This window comes from Excalfactoria chinensis, chromosome 3 (genome assembly GCF_039878825.1).
Source record: "Excalfactoria chinensis isolate bCotChi1 chromosome 3, bCotChi1.hap2, whole genome shotgun sequence".
Taxonomy (NCBI): Eukaryota; Metazoa; Chordata; class Aves; order Galliformes; family Phasianidae; genus Excalfactoria; species Excalfactoria chinensis.
In genome coordinates, this window is record NC_092827.1 from 100,074,660 (window position 1) to 100,099,103 (window position 24,444).

Below are 24,444 nucleotides of genomic sequence, written 5' to 3' on the forward strand. Positions count from 1 at the left end.
TGAAGGCTGCATTAATGAGTCAGGTTATGATTTCCATTGACAGTCCCTACTATTTTTACACGCATCCCTGCAGACTTGCACACTTCTCCAGCCCACACAAGTTCAGTAACAGCTGGAAAGTGAGTAATCAGGATTCAGCAGTACCTGTTCCCCAACAGCCATGCATTATGTGGGGAGGTATGTAAGTGAATCACAGCCCCCTGCACAGCACACAGGGCTTCCAAAGGCACCCCACTGCTACCAAACCTGGAGCCTCCTCCCCTGATGTCCCAGCCCACTTCTGTCCACGCCAGCCCACCTGCTCTTCCAAAGGAAAAAATAATTCTTCAAGTAGTAGCATGAGAATCTTCACCTGACCAAGCACAGCTGACTTTTTCCCCCTTCCTGTCAGAGACCCATTGTTTTACTCAGCTGCTCATCTTAGCCTTTCTTCTACTAGTGACTCATTCCAGCCCTCCTCATAGAGGCTGCAACCTCCAGCTCACCTCCCAGGGCTTCTCCCAGACTATCCAAGCTCGAGTTTTATCAAGACAGACAGACAGACATCCAACATTTGCTATCTAAGGTACAGAGATTCAAACCACCTTCTGCAACTAGATCATTTAGCTAATCTGATAACCTAATATTTTCTTTATTAGCATTCACTTCTGGTCCACCAGTGATCCCATAATCAGAGTCCCTTTGGACATCAGTTCCTGTCCCTTTTAGTTTGCCCTTTTCCAAGCTGGACCTGACTGCAGGACTGCTCTCTCAAAAGCTCAGTGTGCCAAAGCTTTTGCACTCTCTCAGTTAGGCAGAACACCAAGACATTGCTTCCTCCATAAAGCTCTCACACACTGGCATGTCAACCAAATGTATGTGTTATTTCAGCAAGGAAAAATGTTCAAACCTTAATGTTAAAAGGCAAGCAAAATAAAGCAAACAAAGTCAGTCTTTGCTCTCTCTGTTCTCTGTATTACCTGCTGCAGTTTGTGGCTCTGGAATCTGAGTCCAGCGCTTCTCTGGAGACTGAGTACCATGCCAGCTAAGGCAGAGTTATTCCTGCATTTGCCCTCAGTACATATCTAATTATCAGCAAGTCCTTCACTACTGTGGCTTTGTCTATCACTGCTGCTTACAGCTAAAACTGCCTATTAGATTTCAAAGTATGCCAGCATTTTTGTCTTTTAAATTATTACTTTCCTTAAGCCTTTAATCAGTTTTGTTACATTGAACTGATTGGAAGTGAGGACCCTCAGCTGCAATAAGCACAGTTAAATGGCTCGCAGCAACAGCTGAGCACTTCTGCAGTGAAACCCCAAGTACACAATGGCTCCTGTCACATTCAAAATAAAAATGTACAAAACACCTCAGAAATCTTTTCGCAGAAACTTCGGATTTTGATGCTATTTTTTTTCCTACCACGGAACACTGACTCAGCTCTGATCATTTTCACTGATGCTGTTTTCTGACATTAAGTTGCTGATGCGTGATGTACCAGAACCTTTATGGAGCTTTTCCTTCTCCAATCTGTGACTTGATTCATTAATTAATTATTGATTGCTGTCATTATGCCAACTGAGGACATTTTGTTGAAAGAGTTTATAACCACGCTCAAAGATTTACTCCAGACACACAACGTGGGAGCCCAATTCCAATCCCTTTGGCATAGTCCAAACTTCCATCCATGACAACTAGGAAAAAACCACACATGCCATCAAGTCTATTTGGAAGTCAGTCAAGCAATTTCATAGTTTTGTTTCTGAGAAAACAAACATTTCCATTGTGTTCAAGAGCCCTTGAAAGCTTTTACTTCTCCTGATAGTATCTCAGAAGAGGTTAGCATATAGCTGCAAGCCTGCTCTTCACCATTAAGAGAGCCCGCTGCATTGAAGGGGTTTGATTTATTTATGCAATATATCAAAACAATGTATTCTGAAAGAACTTAACACACTATAATCATGCTAGAAGAAGCTAGGAAATAATAGCAAACTGGCTCACTACATGTGCACGTTTTCCCTACAGATTTCAGGCGTTAGAAATCTTACTGACAAAAATTCATTCTTATTCCAGAATTAACACTATCACTTGACACAAACGTAGCACACCGGCCCTCAATCTAATCTGCAGGACACCACTTTCCTTGACGCCCACAGAAACCACAGGATTTACATGAGGATTTCCCGGACCTTCTAAAGAAAAAGAAGAGTTCAAGGGGTTTCCAATGACCAATTTGGGAGAAAAGCCTAGACATATATTAATATATCTTTTTTTCAGTTCAAAGTAGTTTCTCCTGCTAACAGCAAGACCTTAGGATATTAATAGCACCATTAGTGCTTACTAATTATTGGAGAAGCACTTAATCATGGTCAGCAGCCATTTCTCTGTAACCAAATCTATCCCCTTTGCAGACCAGCACACTCTAAGACAAGACATGGAAGCATCTCAAGCATAGTGACAGCCTCACTACTGACTCACCTCCCCATGGGCCTTGCTTCCAGCACATCGCAAGATGAAAAACATGAAGCACCAAGCAGCTCTTTCCTAGGGGCAGTTTAATTAAGCACTACCACCTGCACACCCATAACCATACATACCATCACACAGCCAATGCATCAAATTAGCTCCTAGGAAGTCTCCAGCCTCCCCAGCACAGACCACACACCCCACTGTACCTTAGAAGAACTGAGCATCTGCTTGCAATCAACCCTCCACAAGCATACATACCATTTGAGACTTGCCTTGGGTCTTTCAAACTTATCTTTTTAAGCTCTTCCCAAACGACTCTTATGTTGCATCCACTCCTGAGTGTTCCTGCCTGCTTGCTATTCTGCTTTGGATGTCACAGCTGAAATATGTACCGTCCCCAAGTCAAAATAAGGACAATGGAGTTATCTTTAACTAAAAAAAAAATAATCTGCTTAAACTATCCAATGTTTTATTTGGCTGGAAATACCTTTGTTAAGTCCAGGTTGTTATTTCAGTACTAGTGAGAATTCAACTTTGTATTTTATACCCCACAGCCTTTCTTTAGAGCCTATCATATAACTAAAACTTCCCCAACACCTGTGCAGCATTTAATTATTCTCCCCAGACTACCTCATAAAGACATACAAGGTGCATGCATTTCTCTTGTATAACCACCTCAGCTCTCCCTCCTCTGGCAGGGCTACGTACAAGGGATCCAGCAGAATGTCACTGTGTAAAGTGATGCGTCGTATATTTATCCAAAGAAGTCCTACACTCAGGAAAAATGCAAGGGCTGGTTTTCTTAACAAGGAGATAATGGAGAAAAATGGTCTCATTTACTTAAAGTACAGCTGCAATGCAATGGAAAGGGAGGATGATAAATCACGCTAACACATCCAGGCGACACAGCTCAGGTGGCGCAGCTACGACAGAGCTCCTTTTGGTTTGGGTTCTCAAATATAAAGGGTGAACAGGCGGGTTTCACAGCTGGAATCAACCACCACCACTCTGGAACAGCTCCGTGAGCTTTCCTATCCAGTTGAAACATGCTACCTCTGGAGTCCCAACGACATCTGCACCTGAATTTATAGCAGGTGGTAGGAGAAACAGGAGCGCTGCAAGCCATGCAGAAACACATTCGTCTCAGATTGCTTTCTTACACTTAAGTGGTTATCAAAAAATCAGACAGTCATTCTCAGAACAGGTAGAGAAAGTACAGTCACAAGTTATTTCTTTTGCCTCTAGACATCTTCAAGTAAGGATGAAAATGTTACACTAGGCCTTCCAAAAAACAACTGCTACTTGGGCCAAATTCATGACGAAAAGGTAAAATAGACCCCCATTCCCTTTCAAAACAACAACACAACTGTAGATTAAGGAACAACATACCAATGGAAGTATGCACAGCAAATGGTGATGAACAGCACCAGCAGCTCTTGGGTTGTTTGTTATTTTTTTTTAACAAAAAACAGTGATTGTTAGCAAGATAAATTCAAGTCAGCAGCGCAGCAGGTGATTGGGTTCAGCATCAGTAAATTTACCCAGTGCCTTGGCCCTAGCATCTACTGCAGTCACCACCAGCAGCAGCACCTGTCATGAACATCAATAGCTTCTAAAGGGGAAGTGCTGAAATGAAACACAATTGATATATGAGGGCTGCTCCAAAAGTAATGCCTCCTATGTCATTGCACTGGCTCACAGCATCAGAGGCGGACGTTGGTGGGATAACAGTAGAGGCTGACCACCCTTCTCACCAACATCCCATTACATGTTGTTGCCAACATATCCATTAACATTCATTGACGCTTGCTGAACAATTACAGAGATCAAACAGTGGATGTGAGCAGAGTGAGGGGAGGGTGGTACATTTCAGCAGTGGTGACAGTGGTCACCTCCACTGGAGCAGAATTTAATGAGCCTGGAATGCAGGTTCTTGTTCACTGCTAGTGAAAACGCACAGCTAATGGTGGTGACTGTTAAAAAACACTGCTTTGCTGCTGAGAATTTGCTCTATCAAATAGTGTTTCTGTGTTCTTTGTATTTGTTGTAGTTTCCATGGAAATAAATGGGACATTACTGTTGGAGCAACCTATGTACATCCTTTCACATCGCAGCTTCAGGTATTTGAATGAACTCACATCAGACAGCATTGCTACCTTGCAGTAATATATTAGGCTGCCAAAATGTTGGTGATCTAATGAAACAATTTATTTTTATGAGTCCTATTTTTTTATGTTTTTTTAGCATTTTTTTTTTCCTTTTTATATCTAGATATAATACTATAGGCTTGCTTGCTTTCTTAAGAACAGAAGGAGCTGCATGTCCTAAATCGTTTAATTATAAACATTGGGGTATTAAATATTGCATTAAAAAAATCAGCTTTTATGCCTCCATTGACATCTCTGTGCTGAGATCAAGAAGAAAAAAATAGCATGAGATAAATAAGAAAATTTTTATGCATCCGCTGTTTTAGTCAGGATTGGATACACCTTCTATATAACACAGCGCTCCGGTTCAAACTCAGCATTTCTGACTGTCAAAGCCCCTTGGTAATTCTGTCAAGGATTAAACGAGTAATAATGAGAATATGTGAAAATACAGAACAAAGGGGAGATGGAGAGAGATTAGGGAAATGGATAAATAAATATCGTACAGAATTTAACGTTATGAAACACATTGTGAGGGATCAAAGAAGGGCAGCATGTAAATACTTAAAAGGAACAAAGCTACAGGCAATAACACACACAATGATTCAAGACTGCAGTAAGAAATAATATGATGTTTCGAACACAGTCTGTTAAAGAAAGCAAACATGGTACCACAGTAAGTAAACAAAGGAATTAGAAAGCAAGGGAGACATTAATTCAGCAGGAAGAAAGAAAAATTGCCTGTTTGAAGACTTATATTTGTCTTGAGCTTGTCCTTGTTGCCGAACTTTGTCCTGGAGTATTTGAGAATGGAAGAATAGATAAGAAAAGGTCAAACAGGAATGTCTGTGAGTAGAAACACTCTGCATCTCTGCATCTTTGATTTCAAGAAACAAAAGAGTGATATGCAGTGATTCAGTTGGCAAAGCTGCTCAGGAAAGGACTTAGAAAGGACAGAAAATACAGAGTGCAAAGAGGCTGCATTAGAACAGCATTACCTGCTTATAAGCTGGGAGGACCAGACCCATCAGAACTACGGCTGTAAAATGATGCACACAAAGCGTGGCTGTCTCTGCCATACTCAGGAAGGGATGATCCCTCAAAAAAGTAATAACAAGTGCTAAATGTGAAAACTTGTTGGGCTTGGAGCTTTCCTTTTCTTTGCAGGAAACAAACAGCCATGCCTGAAAGATCTGCACCATATGAATGAAAGCACAGTAGCAAGATAAAATGTTCTAATAGAAGACAATAAGGGATAACTCTGCCCCAACACCATCCACGCTTTTTGTTTAAATCACATTGCTTGCCAGGTTATTTACTTTCATACCATGTCTGCTTCACTTCTGGAAATGCACAGTTGTGTGCAATAGATGCAGGCAGAGATTTAAACAAGGATTTACCCTCATAGTATATGTAAGAGAAAGTTCTGAAGGGTGTGATAACTCAAAAAAATTGAGTTGAAATGGTTTCATTTGCTTTCATGACGTAAGCATGAAACCCTAATTGGCAGGCTGGCATCACCAAGATTTGATAACTCAGATTTGAAATTAAACTAAATAAAATAAGGCTATTTAAACTGGTCACTTCAATATGGACTTCATGTAATTCACACTTGGGTGAGAACAATTATACACATAGATGCCCCATCAGAATACAGTATGATGTATCAGGCTTATTGCTTCACTTAAGATTATTCAAATTGCATTGGTTTTACACCACAAAGTCTTTAAAAAGTAACATCATCACAACTAGTTAAAAAACTCCCAGGTAAGGCTATAATTTCTGCAGCCAACTGCTGATTGTAGTTATTTCTTTATAGGTAGCTAAGAAGTTATATATCATTTCTGTACAACACATGTAGCTCCAAGTGAGTATTAGCCATATGGAGAAAACACATTTAATGACTTGGCAAATAAGGCTGATGAAAGAATGCCCCTTCTGTTTATTAATTTATTTTTTAAATCTAATTCCCAGTATATTTGTATTTTGATTTCTAACAGACATTACACTTTTATATAATACTTTAACCTTGGTAAGTATCTCTCAGCTGATAGAGAAAATGATTCCCACTTTTAATTTTTCAGTTCTTTGCTTTATATAAGCAATGCAAACATCATCATGTTCCAAATAATCTTTTGTTTTAATATGCCATTTGAAAAAACAGACCGACTTTGGGGTAATAAGCTGATAGAAATATTACATTATTGTTCTCTTTGTACAGAGGAGTGAAAGCAATGCTTAAATAAAACAACACATGGCCTGGACAGAAGAGTCTCAAAGTTACCAGATGAAAAACGCCAAGTGACAGGAACCTTATGAACACCACGCAGTGCTAAAACGCACCATCACACATTCTTTTCCTCGTCATTAAGTTGAGAGGCAAGTCACTAGTCACTACTTGCCAGGTACCCCCTCAGACGTGTAGGAAGCACAGAAGGTACCTGCAGCAGGAAAGCCTGAGAATAAGTGATTTTTATTTCCCCTGCATTCCTGCTGGTGTGTCATTGCGGTCCAGTCCAAAGAATTTGACGCTGTTGCAACTATATGTTTGTATTACTGCTCTTTCTGTGAATCCCATGAGTTTTAACAGGGATTACACCTTTACAATGTCCTTTTGCGGCAAAGATGAGCCCTATGAAGAAGCCTACAGACTGCAAACGAGGTGATGGGAAAGGTGTCAGTGGAGAGGAGGAAAAAAAGAAAGAAAAAAAGGAGCTTTGTACATCTGATGGCCACAGCTATGGGCTTCATTAGGACGTCTTACACACCATCAACTTTGTCCATGAATCTCCATCATAAGAACATGCTATTCAAGCTTCATGATTCCAGACAGCTGAGATCTGCATGCAAAGAAGTATCCCTCTTTTCTACTTTATTACTCTTTTTCTTTCCCCCTCCCCCCCTTTTCAATCAAAATGAAGATTTCCCAGTACAATTTCCTCTGGACAAACATAAATTATCTTTCCCGCACCTCATGATGTATGCTTTCCAGCAATCCCCAGGTTTTATGAGCTGTCTCTGGAATCTAGCATCTTGGTTCATTGCCTAACAGATTTGTACTTCGTCCTTCCTTAATGAGACAGGTCATTATCAAGCACATAGCCACATTTCTAGAAAGTTCCAATCCTTTAAGTGCAAGATTTCCACAGGGTGAAGGGTGAATTATCACGGTTTAAACCCATGACAGATGCAAACCTATAAAATGTATTCCTTGACAAGCCATTTTCTTTTTATTCCTCAAGTTCAGTTTGAGATGTGTATTCAGTGTTTCATTAAACCAAACAGAAAGAACTTTTCCCCCTCTCCTCCATCACAAAATCACCACATTATAGCAGCTACATCATCAGAGAACAACAAAATGGACTATCATGACTTCCTCATAACACAGCCGTCTTATTAAAGCAGTGCTGAAACAAAACAAGTCTGCTTTCTCTGAGGAAATGTATACTGAACGTATAACCAACTGTATAATGGTAGAAGCAATATTTAAGTGTATTATTTTTCAACAAAGTGTACGCAAGCCTCAATGTTATTACATGCACTATATGCACACCCTAAGCTAGTTATCTTCTTGGTGTCTGTAGAAAAGACTCCATGGTGAGCAGAAAGGGTCGCCAGATAGCAGGAGCTGCATAAATCAAAGGCATTTATCTCAACAGGAAAGCCATTCCCAGCAACTCAGTATCAAGACAGAAGAAACAAACTGGCAAGGAAACAAACAAACAAAAAAACTGTGCAACTGTGTGAACAGAACAACACTAATACAAGAGCATTAAATCCAACTGTTTTAAAGGAATTCTGCTGATTTACAACATAAACTGACCCATCTTGTTCTGCATTGTACAGCCAGATTCTATCTGTTGATTTCCGTGAGGCAGCAACAGCCCTGCTGCTGGAGCTCATTCTTTTGCTGTTTAACAGTGCTTAATACATTAAGAACTTGGGTATAAATAAATACTAAAAGATCTCCAGCACAGACATTTTTTTTAGAGCAGCAGACCTTCAGCACAGCTGGACATGCTACTCTACAAGATGCTTGGATGATCACAGATCATTTATGTAGGTTGTAAGTAGAACACTTATGAAGATACTGGTCTGACTCCTTTCTATTTACCAGCGAAGATGGGACGTAGTTAGAGGGCATCAACATGCACCGAGATGCAGTTCTTTACTTTGACCCATCTAGAATCCAAGACATCTAGAACATGATAAGTCACTCTTCAAACCCCAGGGATGACTTCAAATCATCAGTCCTTTTCCCATCTCAGACCCAAGGACACAGTTGCATGTGATAGCAACCCCAACGCTGGTGCATGCATTTGGCATGACTCAGCTCTACTAGAAGTCATGCAAGACTGCAAGGAATCTTTGATTAATCCCTTCAAAGTTCAGACTCCTTGGGGAATATATTTTTCCGGCTTATTCTTCATTACAGCCACAACTTCCTTAAACAACTTTGCCAGTGCTTTACAATTACTCAACGTCCAACCTAAAACTCCATTCCTATAAGTCAGACTGTTACTTCTTCTCCTATCTGTAGACAGATAATCATTAACTTTTATACTTTCCCATAGTGTTTTATGCATTCTTTTTTTAAACCTGTCTTCTCACCTTTAGACTTCTATTCTCTAGAAGTCTATTCTATTCATTCTTTTGCTATTTTTGATGCCTTTTTTTCCCAGCTGCATAATCACCCCTGCTGAAAAAGCTAGGTACACCAGTCCAGTTTACCACTGTATAGCATGTAGAGGCGCTACTAAGTCTCACTCATTGAAGTCTCACACAACAGCTGCTCCTCTCTTGGTTTTCCCCACAGCATTGCCCACAAGCAACACATAACAAGCCACAAAGCAAGTTTATTTTCTGAGGAACCTATGCCTACGGCTATGCTCAATCCATAACCTTCCTTAGCTGAATAAGTATTTCTTGTTTAGGTGTGAGAAATTACACTTGATCTTAATGAACTGAATTCCATCTCATTTAGTGAAATCCTTATTGATCACAATCCTGTTTATCAAATCTGTCCAGATCATTTCAGTACAAATCTTTGGGAGAACACGGAACAACTGACAGCAGATTCACTTGGACTTAACTACAACCAGCTGTAGGGATTCCTACATTCAGAAGAGAAGATCACAACACCCTGAACTGATGCAGACGTATAAAGCAGAATTGGTTATTATGGCCAGTTTGAAATCAATGCAGCAGCTTCAATTATTTAAGATATTAACAGAAAAAAAACTACCTAAGAGAAGAAAAAAGTAAATAAAAAAAAAAAAAATGAAGAGGAGGTCTAAGCTGTTTGAAAACAGGATTAGTCTTATTGTGGCTTACAAGTTAAACAAGTGCTTAAAAAAAAAAAAAAGAAGTGAATTTATGAGGCTGCAGAAGTTTTCCACCAAAACAGCTCTTCTGATTAATGGGTATGAATCCACATAGGCCATTCCAGAAGTAATGCCTCCTACTAAATTCCATAGGAATTACAACAGATACGAATAAAACAATAACACTATTTCACGTAAAAAATTCTCAGCTACAAAACACTATTTTCAACATAGTGACCTCCATTAGTGACGCATTTCTACCTGTCGTGACAAAGAGTCTGTATGTCTAGCTTTCAAAAACCTGCACCTCCATTGCCATCCATTACACAGCAACAAAATTGAATGGGATATTGATGGGAAGGTTCAGCTTCCGCTCCCATTCCACCAACAACCCCCTCAGACTTTGTAGGCCAACATAATGACTCAAGAGGCATTACTTTAGGAGCAGCCTCACTATATCAGAAAAAACAGACAGAATAAAATCAACCAGAGGAATTTCAAACTTAACTTATTGCCACGGTAACACACCAAGCAGAAGGCAAGTTTTTTTATAATAAAAAAGACAAAACTTGACCCTAAAACATAACTCTGCATCCTGATAGAAGACGGGTACAGAAAATGCTGTAAAACAGTCTATTACACTGGTACTTTATAGCACACCATTCCAAGTACCTTCTAACAATTCAAGTACAATTCCTATTTGGTTACTTTTATAGTTTACAGAAAGAAGGGCTGAGAATCCTCAAGGTTCAGAACAGCTGTTAGAAGTTTAAGCCTATTGATTATGATAAAAGATTTTGACATTATGGTGGCTGCGCGTCTCCATTGAAAGGAAGCTCAAAGATACAGTGCGCCCTTACCAGAAGGACAACTTCCTTGCAGCAGTAAACACAGATACCAAGATTATTACCTCATAACTGCAAAGTATTTAAAAATCCTTGATTACAGATGGGGACAAACACGTAAAGTAATTAAAAGGCAGTTTGGTTATTTTTGCAGTGCTATAAATGATAAGCGGCACGAACCTTTCTTTATATATATTTTGTGCAATCTTCTGAATAATAAATAGGTTGTGCTTCTGTACAAACATATTAGTGCAAAGAGAACGGGAAACTTTTGGGGGCTTTGGTGGTTGTTTATTGTTTTTCTTTCACACAAGAGCACACTAATCTAGCAAGGCTGAACTCTGGCAATGCTGAACTCTTCCCAGTTTGACTCTAGGGATCTAATAGGAAAACATCTGTATTTGGTATTTAACCCTGTCAACGTACTTGCTGGTGGCAAGCAGGTCTCTTCTGGCAGCTCGTGAAGTCGCGTTCCTTGAGGATTTCCTCTCGCTCCCATGCTAGCCATAACTCTCCCCTTAGGAAGAGGCCAAAGAGTGCAGTCTAACTCCTAGTTAAAACTTTACAGTTCACCCCCGCCAACAGGAAGCGATCCTGAAAATTGCACTGCCGGTCCCAGTTCTGTAGAGCTGCAGCCCACAGCACAGTTCCTCTGTTTTTGCACTGGCGCAAAGGAAGCCTCCTGACTTCTGATGAGGACCAGCACTGCCTTTTTCTACAAACGTGCTGAGCCATTTTGGCTGATCCCAACCTCAATAATCCACAGCATTGTTTCATTTTTCATCTGTCCAACTACAGCTTCCATCAACCTCAAGTGAAGTTTTCTGACCACAAGCCAAGCCTGAATTAAAGTATGTGGGGGGAGGGTGGTAGAGCTCCATGTAAATAACAGTTCCAGGATACTGAATGGCTTTGAAACAGCATATGCAAAACTCAGCAGAGCAGGAGGTCCTCCAGCAAAGTCAGAACACATCAAGTAAGTAATCTCAAACAATGTGTAAACATCAGGCCAATTTAATCCTTGAGGACAGCAATTACAGCTCCCCTGGTCTGCCCAATAAGCCAGCAGTTAATTGGCCTGCAAGATTTCTACTTAGAAAACAGAAACAAGCAATGGAAATGTCATCTACTGGAATATTTTTGCCTTTGCTAATTTCAGTGAAGATTTGGTGCCTGTAACATCTTCCCAGTGAATCAGACAGCGGAGATATAATTGATGCAGGACAGCATCTGAGAGTAACGTGTTAGATAGACTAACAATAAGAAGATATTATTCTTTATATTTATAATGCAATTTGCATACATGCTAACCATTTATTTCTAAAATAAACCCCTTGTAGGACCTTAACTAATTTTTCCCCACTAAATCATAACAACTTAAGTGGAGCTACACAGAAACAATGCAGTAAGTATCCCCTTCACCAGGGGACTGTATATATGATAGACTCATCCAGCACAAAGGGTTCATCTATTGCCAAAGAGCACATAAACAGTCAGACAACAGCACAAGTATCCTGCAGCGGGCACAGCTACAAAAGCAATGCATGTTTTTGGGACTAGCAGATAATGAGTACAAACACTTTGGTAACCAAAAAGCTAGACGGAATAGCTGACCTAATAGAGACTAAAAATAGCTGATGTGAGACTGGAAATATCACACGGAACATAAAAGAGGTAGGAGACAAATGTCAGGGGCTGCTTGATTTCTCTCTCAACAATTCCATGGACGATCAAATTTGATCCTGATGCTCCTCTGCCATAATGGCTATGCAAATTCTTGCCCATGGCTGGACTGCTGGTGAGTTATGAACTTTGGCAATCACATTGGCATTTCATTTTATTCCCTCATCTCATTTCTGCTTTTACCCATCACAGGTTGTTGTTTTCTTTTTAATGCAGATACCAACAATTTCAGAAGAGATTTCAGCACTCCCCCAAGAGTTAACAGAAGTGCTCTGATCCACGCCTGGAAATCTTGGATGCAAACAACACAAATGAGCATCAGCTACACCAGTTAGCTGTCATTTTGTCACGCATACAATGAGATTCTTCTCTCTCCCCTCAACTATAACAGTGCATTTAACAATTTGTAAAGAATATCAAGCTCATGGTAAGGATCTCTTCCTCAGATGTAAATACACATATACTCACACATACAAGTTAGTTTTGAGCTTCTCATTACCTTATTCCAGCTCTCCCCAAACTGTTTTGGAACAAAAATGACCACATCTGTGGCATCCATCATTTCTCTGTAGGCAGCTCAATAATCATATATAATAGCGAAACGAAACAATTCACTCTAAGTGTATCTAATTTGAGGCTTATTATTCAAGATCATTTCCTCATTAAGCTAGTTTTCCAGTACTCTTCTCTCTTTGCCTGTCTGTGAACTGGGTTATTCTTCCCCACCATATGCTATGACTTTTCCTATTCCATGTTCCTCTGTAGCTGTCAGCTCTGGTCCTGACCTATCTTGCACTGAAGTGAAGGCAGTCTTCCTTCTGGTGCTGTAGAGGATGCTAGATGAGGTTCTATTTGCACTCTCTGTAATCAATTGTCATCATATATCTCTGTCCTTTTCTAGTGTTTGCAACGCTGCCTTATGTAGCATCATTTGTAAATGTAATTAATGAGCTGTTTATGTACTCTTCAAAAATCATTAATAAAGATGTTAAATTAAACTGTGCTTAGCGGTGCACCCTGAGTCACCTTGCACACTTCTGTCCAACTTGATACATTGCCATTCATCACAACTTCTCATTCATAATGCCTCCAGCAATTGTAAATCCTATGACATGATTCACATTCAGAACAATTTGAATAGGGTTTTGTTTTGTGGGTTTTTGTTTGTTTTTACTATTTTTGCATGTCTTTTGCGACTTGCAGTTTTTTTCTGTTTCTAAGATAAGCAGAACATCCACATTATCTTCTCCCTTCCTTCTCCACTTGCTACAGCTGCAAGGCACTCAGGTTTAGCTAATTCTTTTAGCTTACCAGGAATTGCTGTAACCAATACCTACTTATGTCAAAAGCATACTGGTTTTACTCAGTATGTATTTCAAAGACGTTTAGTTTCCTCTTACCTACACATGGACATTTCATTCTAAGAAGCAACCAGTATTTGCCATCAGTGAGCACTGCTGATCTTCTCTTCCCTATTTTCTGTGAGCAACCACCTATTTCACCCCTCAGTTCCCTATTGCAAATATATCTGTTGCCACAATCCTGTCCACATTTTTATGTTGCTTATTTGAGTCATAAGTACTTCTGCGCTCTCTACAGGCACTAAAAATCTGTAGGGTTCTGTACTGTTTTTCTTTTTTCCTCCATTTCCTTTCCCTACCAACTACTTCTACTATATTGGATCTTGTAAAACCCAATTGCACTTTGTATTCTTCTCTTCTGACTTGCACTAATCTACTGCTCCTTAATTGAATGAATTATACATCTTATTTTGCTCCAGGCTTGATTTGTTCATTAGGGTAGACCTTCAAGTAGCCTTCACTCCCCAAAGCATTGCTGAAATCACTAGACTTGAGGCTTTTCAGAACAGTTCACAATCAGTCATGTGGACTTTAAAATCTATATTGCTTTGCTAAGCTTCTTAGTGCTGGTATGAATGAATGGCTCTTGGCTCCCGCTCAGCTTGTGCAGCTGTGTCCTGCCATTCTGGGTGATGGTTTTTTTGTTGTTTGTTTTTATCTGGAACAGGTGCAGAGTCAACAGCTCCTAACCAGCCAGGAAATCATCCATGGATAGTTTCTCTCGTGGTCATTTTTTCCTCCTAGAATACCAAGCTGTTTTTTGTTCAATGAACAAAACCCACAAGCAGAACACATCTTTGTTATTTCATTCGCATACACAGCTACCACCTAGAACGTCCACGCATTACTGAAGCACTACAGATACGCGCATTGCTAGTGAATGGCCCACAAGCAGTACATAATTGCCCAAAGACAGGAACAATGTTGTACATAGGTACAACAGCACCAAAACATAACTGCCTCCAATGATGAGAATCACAACTGGACATTAATGCCTCTGCATGTATAAATATATAAAGATGTATAAACAGTCCTGGAGAAGAGTTCAAAGCATCCTTGGAGGTTGCCTTCACTTCTAATTTATGTGCACAGTATTAAAAGTAAAATATAAATTGTAGTCTGTTAACTGCTATTTGGTGACACCTCTTTAGTGGCTGGATAATGACAAAAAAGACTCACTGGACAAAATTTGGCAAGGACAGAGAGGACGTTATTAGCAGGAAAGGTGTGAAAAGCACAGTTCACTCCAGGAAAAAATGGCACCGTATTTACCCATTTTGTCTCAGTATGCCACACATAACTGAGCCTAGAAGTCCTGCATCTTCCATGCCCCCCTGCTCAAAAACAACAACAAAAAAGTGCAAAGTCCCGCTCATGTGATAAATTCATTCTCCTTTACATGCTTAGGGAATGGATGGCTACCCAGAATGAAAACTTCAGCCACTATGGTTGGAGCTACAGAATCCAGGCTGCAGAGCTGGAGAGTAAACAGCTGTGGACAGGGAAAAAGAATGACTCCATCCTACAGAACAAAAGAGTAACGACTGCTGAAAGGAATACTGTCCCGAGTGTCTAAGTGTGTGCCTTCAGTGTGCCCCTCCATACACAGCAACCACCTGCCCTTTGGACGAACAAGCGAATTAATCCAGCACCCCTACAGCAAACAGCTTAAATCATTTTAAAGTGAATTAAGCAGTCCTAGATCTGTAACAACTCAAATCCTCGCCGGATTGGATTGGTATAAAAATGTGATTTATAATCCACTCTCAGCAGTGGATTTGAAAGATAGTAGAGTTCAGTTAAATTAACCTAACGATGCTTTGCGAGATAATATTCCTTGTGCACAAGTAATCTGAACTTGAGTGTCTGGTATTTGCACCACAAGAGAAAAATCAAAACCCCATATCACTAGATCAATATTAGATGAATATATAGAATGACAGAATCTTCCTTTCTGGTTAAATCTGGTCTTTATGAAATAAGCTGTACATCACTCCAATAATTGCATACAGACTGAATACATTATAACAGCAAAGCCCATTTAGCTAAGGAGTACTTTTAACTATTCAAAAATCCACCTCATAAAGTCCACATCACTATAAATTCCCTAACAAATGGAGAATTAGCTGTAGAACTAGGGGAGGGAATTAGCATAAGGATAAAAGCATTTATCTGCCTGTGGTACTTCAAAGTTGGATTAATTTACAGCTAATTTTTTGCTAAGAAATGTTCTACGAAGCCATGGTAAACAATTATACTATATTTGAAACAGTTAAAGAAACAATATTTTCTCATTTTTCTTTCATTTTTGTCCTTTGAATAACGTTGGTTTGACTTCCTCTACCAGACTCTGTCTTCTTCCCAGATTCTGCCATAACAATGTTAAACTTTCCCTAGCTGGTCACTAATTGAGAAATGGCTTCCTTACAACCTTCCTCGTTAGGTAAGAGCAAAACAATCCATTATCATCACAAGATAAAATGACGATAGCTAAAGCCAGATCCCTGGTCGTTCACAATGGCACAACTATGAAGATTTATATCTCATTGAACTCCTATCTGCGTGGTGATTTTATTTCACCCAAATAAAGGTTGGCCAGAGCTCATGGCCAGCTGTGCACCCACAACTGCACAGACATCCCCTGCATGTGCCATGGAGAGGCTGAGGCTGCACACTGTGGCATGGGGACCATGCAAGGACTGTGCCACTTTCCTCCTCCATCACATCCATAGGGCCCAGCTAAAGTCATTTCTGCCTTTTTCTTTGTCTAGCAACTTTATTTGGGCAAATGCCTACCTTTTCATATTACGTGCATCAAGAACTACTTCTGGAGTTTTGTTGTATCAATAATTATGCTAGAGCAAGGAAACAATTATTCAAATTGGGTTCTCACACAGTACTTACAAGTGATCTGACGCTGTTTTCTTTCGCCAGTTTCAGAGAGGATTTATAGCAACTCGCCAAGTTTTCTCTATGAGTATCAGTGAGATGCCCTCTTGCTATCGGCCCAACTGTATGGATCACATCTGCAAGAAATGGAAAATAATAATAATAATTGCAGTTCCTAAAGTAGTTCATTACTTATTTCATGAATCCACAAAACTACTACAATGGAAAAATCAATCCTTTTTGGCATTGTATCTAGACAAAAAGGAATATTGTTCTCAGATAACATTTACAACTGATGAACATGTAATATCTGTGGAAGTTATATAAAAGTGAGAAACCATAAAGGCTAAATTTTGAAGCAGGACTGCTTTTAGGTTAAAGGAAGAATGAGAAAAATGCACACTAAGTGCTCGCTATATGTTCGCCACAAACCACATGTGGGATGGACTACACATCTGAAACAGTTGCTCTTATGCTTCCACAGTCTACTCATAGGGAAAGCTCTCTGCAAAAGCTCAGAGCGTAGGTGGTGATAAACAAGCTTCATTTTTTGCCTAATACTCAATGCCTTTTCTCAGCAGCTATTTGATGAGGAGTAAAGTTATGATCTAAGAATGCGTTAGTTATTCCAGGAATGTGCTTTTCTTTCGCACCAAACCAGGTGGAGACGCTGCACAATAAAACAATAATACCTTATTCTGCCTGAAAAAGTTTAATGAACAAAAAGAGAAAGCACAATCAGGGAGCAGCTCAGGTACGATGCCTCCAGATACACTGAAATCAGATGCAGCAATCAATCAGCGTCTTCAGAGTGCAAAATGAAAAATGAAGTAAAAAAGCCTGGAGTAAAACATGGTAAAGAGAATCCTAGCAAAGTAAAAGGTGTCATGAAAAATTCATATTTTCCTCCCCCCCACGTTTGCTAAGTAGCAAGCACACGTACTTCTCAGACATCATTCTTCAACAGTGTGTGCAAAGGCGCTGCAGCACGATATGGTGGCAGGTACACCCTTTCCTCCCACCCTTTTGTCACCTCCTACAACACAGCAGCAATAAGCAGCAGCACCATTTTCGTAACGTTTCCACACAAAGGGAATGCTTCCAGTTCAGGCACCATTTTGGTTAGGTTCTATTTCTGTCCCTCACGTGACAGGTTTCCAAGGACATCTGCTGTTATGGCCCAGAATATTCATTTACTGGAAGACTTTACAGAATTCAGACCACTAATGTTTGTCCAGGCTGCCTTTATTATTCCCTTCCAACCTATACCAAATCATGTGAGAAAGTGGCCAAGCATCAAGATGCAAGCCATCCACACATTCATTATTACTCAAGGCAGATATCAGCGGCCATGTCCTAGTCTCTGCAACATTAACAAAATAAACATAAACAAAAGGTTTACTACTCTTCCTTCCATTCTGATTGCAGTAATTTCCTCGAGTTCTGGGACCAAGATGGACAGACTGGATAATACCTGCTGGATGTCACAGCGGATGAACAACTCCTACAGCAAACCCTCCCCACAGCGCTTCAGGAGATGGAAACATGCAGTAGGAGTTCACTTTGATAGCAAGCAATCAAAACAAGGCAAATGGTTTTGCCAGAAATTTTAGAAAAGACATATTTCACACATGCGTTTTAGTTACTGTAATAAACTGAGAGCTATTAAGAATGAGGAAAAGACAAAAAATAGCACAACTAGTTTAAAATTTGCTTCTGCTTACAAAGATGGGGTTTGAGCACTTGCATTAGGAAAAGATCATCATTTCACATGTCTGCAAACTCTAACTACTGTAGTTTGCTTCAGGTTGAAACTTTCCAGGTCACGTTTTCATTAGGCAGTGTTAGCATTCGGTCCCTTCAAAGAAAGAAAAGCAGCTCTTGACACTTCTTCTTGTTACTTGGTTTTGAAAGAGACAAGCTGCAATTACTGAGCAAAGGGAAGGAATGTAACAGTAAATCTGATCTCAATCAAGGTTAGCCTACATTTATAGACAGTAAGATCAGAGGTATTGCAGTGCATTTTAAATTCACAACACCCACCAGTCAACAAGCAACTAAAGTAAAGGAACGACTACAAAACAAACAACAAATCATAAAGGATAAACAAGCAAAGAACTCTAAAAGAATTCCTTCTTTCTGCTTAAGCTAAGTTAACTTGCATTTCAAGGTGCTGCTGCTCAGAAGTAGAAGCTTAATGAATTTAACCATGAGTTAACCAAGAAGAGGGGTGTTTGGGAAATGGCCCAAGTGCCAAATTCTCACTCAAGTCTTTCTGTACAAAACCACAGAGTTATATGCGCATTTTGCTCGCTAAACATTGTCTCCATCTCCTTCACCCTTCTTTATTAAACACAAACTTCAAAAATTCTGGTCTCAACAATACAAAATGTCTCTTTTGCCATCTTCTCCTTTTTTAATGGAACATTCTAATTTAGCATTTTCATGGTACTCCATCACCAACTCTCTATCACTACACCCGATGCATCACATAAGTAGGTAACCTTCAGTGCAATTATTGGCTGTTATGTGGTGTTTTCTGTTTGTTTTTCTTTTTCAACAAGCTCACAATAGGTGCTTCATCGGAGAGGACACTGAAAAAGGTTATGAATTGGTTTATCATCCATCAACATTATTGTAATTGTTTAGGAATTAATCATTGTCATAAACTGCTTGTCTAAGGAACGTTCTTTCTCAGTAACACATGACCACGACAAAGTAAGATTTTACTAGCAGAGCAGCCAATGTGTTTCTTGGTCAACTGATGAACAGGGAAGTAGAGATATTATAGTTGTATGCTGTCAGTAAAATCTGTGTATCCATAAATTGTCTAAACAATCTATTATTCTGCTCAAACTACTCCCCAGTACGTCAGGGTTTGCAAGCAGGCAAAATCCTTTGAGATTAATGCAGGCATAAAGCAAACAGATCAAGAAATAAAAACACTTCCCCAGCACTCCCAGACCAACAAGTTAATATGTAAGGATTGGACACCACAGCCTGAAGCAGAGATATTTATTTTTAATACAGCTATGAAGACTGGATGAATCTTCCACCTTGCCTCCCACAAGAAAGTTTCATTTCTGCCTTTGTCACAACCTCAAAACACACAGCTGGAAAAATTCAGGGGCTGCAGTGCTGGTGGACATAGGTGGAAACATCTACAGGCATCCGTCCTCAAGATAACTATGGGGCAAAACTTCAATCCTACTACTTCAGCCACCTGCAACAGCAGTCAGCTCTACATACACACCTCTGGTATTGCCAGTAGAACACAAATGTGCAAACCCTGTTTGATGGTCTTCCACATCAACCTACCTGGGGGTAGAACAAACAGTTCTCACAGAGAATGGCCACATTCATTGTAGTTTTTTTATGTAAGATAGAGCTGCTAGCATTGCTTTGAAGCTTCTGCTTTACCACGGTCAGACTTCAAGCAGAGGACTGATAAGAAAGATGCAGTCCTGATGTTTCTAAATCACTTTCATTCCATGTACACAACAGAGGTGCACACTCACATTTTTAAGAGCACTCAGAGGTGCAGAGCCCCAGAAGTAGGAATATGTTTGGGATTCAGGCCACAGCAATGGCTTTTAATCTAATAGAGCTGCTTAATGTTAAAGACATGCTAATAATAGCAAAGGAGATATTTTTCCTCCAAACATACTTCCAAAGAGAAGGTAAAGGTGGCTGAAAGAAAGCAACGGCACAGATCTACACCATACAACCACACTGTGTAGCTCCTCTAGGGCAACAACAATTGAGTCTTGCACTGTTATCTCTAAGACTTGTGTTGCAACTTCTGGCTGATATGAGTAGAGTTTTGAGAGATCTGTTTGCTCTTTTTCCAGTCTTCTGACTTTCAGTCACTTGCTTAGAAATTCTGGCAGCCAAATGGAGGAGCGTAGCAACCGCACATCAATTTGCATGTGTGCATGTTCTGCATCATCTCTGCGTGCTTTCATTCCTTTTTTCGTCTTGTTTTTCTCTGAAGCACTATAATGAATGCAGGCATCTTGTGTAAACCACTAACTAATCTTGAGGGATAACAGGCGCTTTGGCATTTAAAATATTCCTGTCCCTACTTAGCTATCAGTGAAAATAAATGTAATTTGGGCATTTAATCAACCCTTCAAATGTACAGCGACTCTCCCCTCAAATTCCTGCATGGGTCATTGAAAAAATGAGACCACGTCTACCTTAACACACAAACCCTACATGAAAACGGACAAGCAAGGCTTGTTGCTTTTTTTTCTGGTCTCCTTCATTAAATTAATCAGTCCATAAATCTTAACACGCTGTTTTCCTCATGATTTGTGTCTACAGTACTTAAAGGGCAGAGCAATGTGGGCCAAGATGCAAAACAACTTCCAGCTGCAAAAGCACAAAGTGAAAAGTGACTGTGACTCACAGTCACCATGGAGGACTCTGATGTAATTTACTTTTCCCCTGTTCTTTGCAGAAGTGATGTTAGATGGCCAAAATATTAGCATAATGTATTTTCAAACAAATGAAGAAGTAGAAGTTTTCCTCATTTCCTGCCTCGCAGAAGGGAGGGCAGCACATTCACAGCGTTAACGAAGCAGCAGACCAAGGCTAGAATCAATCACACACTTCCCTCCTTCATCCCATTGGCACTTTCACAGCCCTAATCGGCCCATCTAGCGATGCATAATGAGGCTGTCCTCCGTCCATCACCGCCTGAGCTGGATGAATTTTAAGAAGGAAGCTACCACACTGCGTGTCACTGAATAAAAACAAGACACCTGACAATTAACCACAGCATCTAGAGCTCCATTTGTAAGTCTTACCAGCTGACTTCATCAATAAGCAGCCACAAGTTTGGTCCTGAAACTAATAGCCAAGTTTCGACTGAGAGGAGGTGGAATTACCCCCATGTGCCCTTGCCTACACACAGTCACTACTCTTGAAGTCCGTATCGCTTTGGTATACGGATCTGCTTGGCTTATTTTCTATTGCCAGTTGCATGCATTTGCTCATAAAGTGTGCATTTTCAATGTGTAATAAACAACTGTTAATTCAAGTTCAACCTAAATGATTCCCTCAGGACCAGAGCATGATTTAAGTTATTTACTAATATATGACTCTAAAACTTGATTAGCTGAGCTGAATATTTTACATGCAAGAAAACATCTTTTATGGATGACACAATATGTACTTGATATATGACACAGCTCTTCAGCTATGAGTATTTGCTTTATATCTTTTCACTTTTCAAGGTATTCCAATCATCAAATATTTTGTAAAGCACATCATTCACACGCAGAGGAAAAAAAAAATCTGCATTTATGAGCATTAAAGCAACTGCCTGCGTTTTTAGGCTTGAATCAATAAGCACAGCTCAATCTGAACTTTGTCCCTTTTCCAGCTTCCTTCTGTGTTGAAATAGCTGTTTTGGATGAACCAAACAATGTTTCATTACATGCAAAAGCCACAATATCTAAAAGCCATTCACATAAAACACTTAAGCCATTTTTCACCTAAATGGAATCGTCTACCCAAGAAAGAGTAAAGAATATGTTTGTTATAAATGATTAACCAGTATTCCTCTTTGCGGGTTAGGTATATATTTTAAGTGCGAGACAGTAGAGACAGCCAGAAAACAATATTCCCACAGGGAGAGGCCAAGGGTTTGCCAAGCCCACAAGGTCCTTCAGGGACCCATGCTCAATAGCCAGCATTTAGCAGAGTGCAATCACTCTGAGCCCAGGACACTGCAAACACAAGGAGCTTGTTCACAGCAGTCACACCATCGCCATGACAGCCGGTTGGAGAATTAAGTCCCACAAGTCGAAACCCAAGTATTTTTGGCACTCATGATTGTCATAAAAGACGAGGCTGGGATATGCCCATGCAATCCCAGAGCAGCTCCCTCTCACTGATGCTCTCCCAGCATTGCGCTGCCATCAGAGCCTCCCCATTAGCTGTCGAGACAACAGTAGGCTCTGTTCAGGCAAGACAAGTAAATGGTGCAATTAAGAGACACTATCCTGTATCCCAAAGTAATAGGTTTTACAAAGCAATTTAGCACTAAGATGACAGATGTCAAAGCAGTGACTAGACAGACAGCCCCACCACTTCTACAGAAGTAATTGCCTACATGTAGAACTAAAATGCAAGAACTCCACTTGGGATATTCATAATGCGATATGATAAGAATGAACTTGAAATGCATACAACATGGCTTCACATGAAATTACAAGATCCGTGGCTTGCTTTTTCTGCTTTCCTCCTTAATCTGGACTTGAAACCACTGCAGCAGAAATGCTCAATTGTTATTCAATCCTGCTAATCATCTATCCAAACAAAGACCTTACATCAGCTAGGAAGATGAGACTGAGAAAATGAATTATGCTTCCCCAAGCAAATTTTTCAGGCTCATCACCCTGTGGTAAACACCATTTGGCTGCATCCCAGAGGAGCCCCTCCAAGCCCTCCACCTTCTTCTGCAAGCAAACAAGGCAAGAATATATCCACCCTAATCTGTCTTGATGTTTGCTCCATGTAGGAAATCATGAGCCACAAAGATTCTCTACTCCCTTTATTGGGCAGCAAGAGGTGTTAGTGGGTTGTTTGCTCTTGTTTGTCAAATAATTTAATCAGTCAGCTTTTCAGCAGACAAAACTAAAGTTGTTTGCCCTTAGATCAAGAGGATTTACTCTGAAGAGACTAAGTTAGTTTGCCTGCTGTTCCACAAAGTAAGCTCTATGGTAATGGATGCATCAATGGTCACGTAAACCCAAGGTACGCTGAACCATACTCAATGCTTGACTCAAAAGAGAAACTTGAAAAATATGACCCTTAAAAAAATTGTGAAACACAACAAGATGGAAAATTATTTAAAATACATTGGGTTGTTTTCTTGTTTTTTTTATCTTTTTAAGTAAACTTTGGTTCTGGCTTTGGAATTGGATTAATTACAGGGGTACAGAATTTTGAGATGGAACAATACTCTCAGCAACTAAAAACAGACCCCTTACCACATTTGGGTTGTTTCTAGCACCGAACCCAATCCCAAGAAAGCTGATTTAGTCAACTCTGCTGGTACACTGCACAGACAGCTAAGCATGCATTCATCCTTAAGGGAAAAAGGAACAAAAATGAAAAGAACACAACAATGCTGCAAAACACAACACCAGGCTAACAATTTTATCTGGAGACTATTTACATCCACAACTGAAGTTCTTCCACTGTCATCAAAGCACCAAAACAACAGGGTGCTCCAACAGTTAATAACAAACTATGGAAAGAGCCCTTATCTTCTCTTTTGAGGATTCTCCTTTAATCAAAATAGAAATGGGACATCAGTAATGTTTATCATTAAGACATGTTTTATTTGTAGGCTGATGTTGCCTTAGAGGCATTGAAATGAAGCTATGCCTAAAGAACTACAACAGAGTGGCAAACAAACCGAGGTAACGACATTCCCAGACCGTGGGAAACCTTAAACAGGATCTCAAATACAAGCAGATTCCCTTTCCCATTGCCATCCAGGCTGGAGGCATCATCAACAGCCTTCAGGAGAATCCCTTAAGTCCAGATGAGAGCTGAGTCAGCGGGTGCTGACGGAGGGAGGATAGCCTATCTGCTCACTTGCGCACTTGAAAGATGCCGGTTCCCTTCAGGCAAGGCAAAAGAGCTTCCCTTTGTCTTTCAATCAGATCAGTTCAGGTAAAGAGATACTTTTAAAGTTTAATTGTTTCCATAATAGGAAGCTTTATGGGAT

The 24,444-nt window shown here is 40.0% G+C and overlaps 1 protein-coding gene across 2 annotated transcripts in view; it reads right to left on the bottom strand.

Moving 5' to 3' along the window:
* Window positions 1-24,444, bottom strand: part of MACROD2 (mono-ADP ribosylhydrolase 2) — an 809,651-nt gene that overhangs the window by 331,509 nt on the left and 453,698 nt on the right. For both annotated transcript variants that reach the window (XM_072330921.1, XM_072330922.1), the window contains exon 6: window positions 16,713-16,834. In XM_072330921.1, coding sequence (XP_072187022.1) covers window positions 16,713-16,834 — 122 coding nt within the window. The remainder of the gene's footprint in view (window positions 1-16,712; window positions 16,835-24,444) is intronic.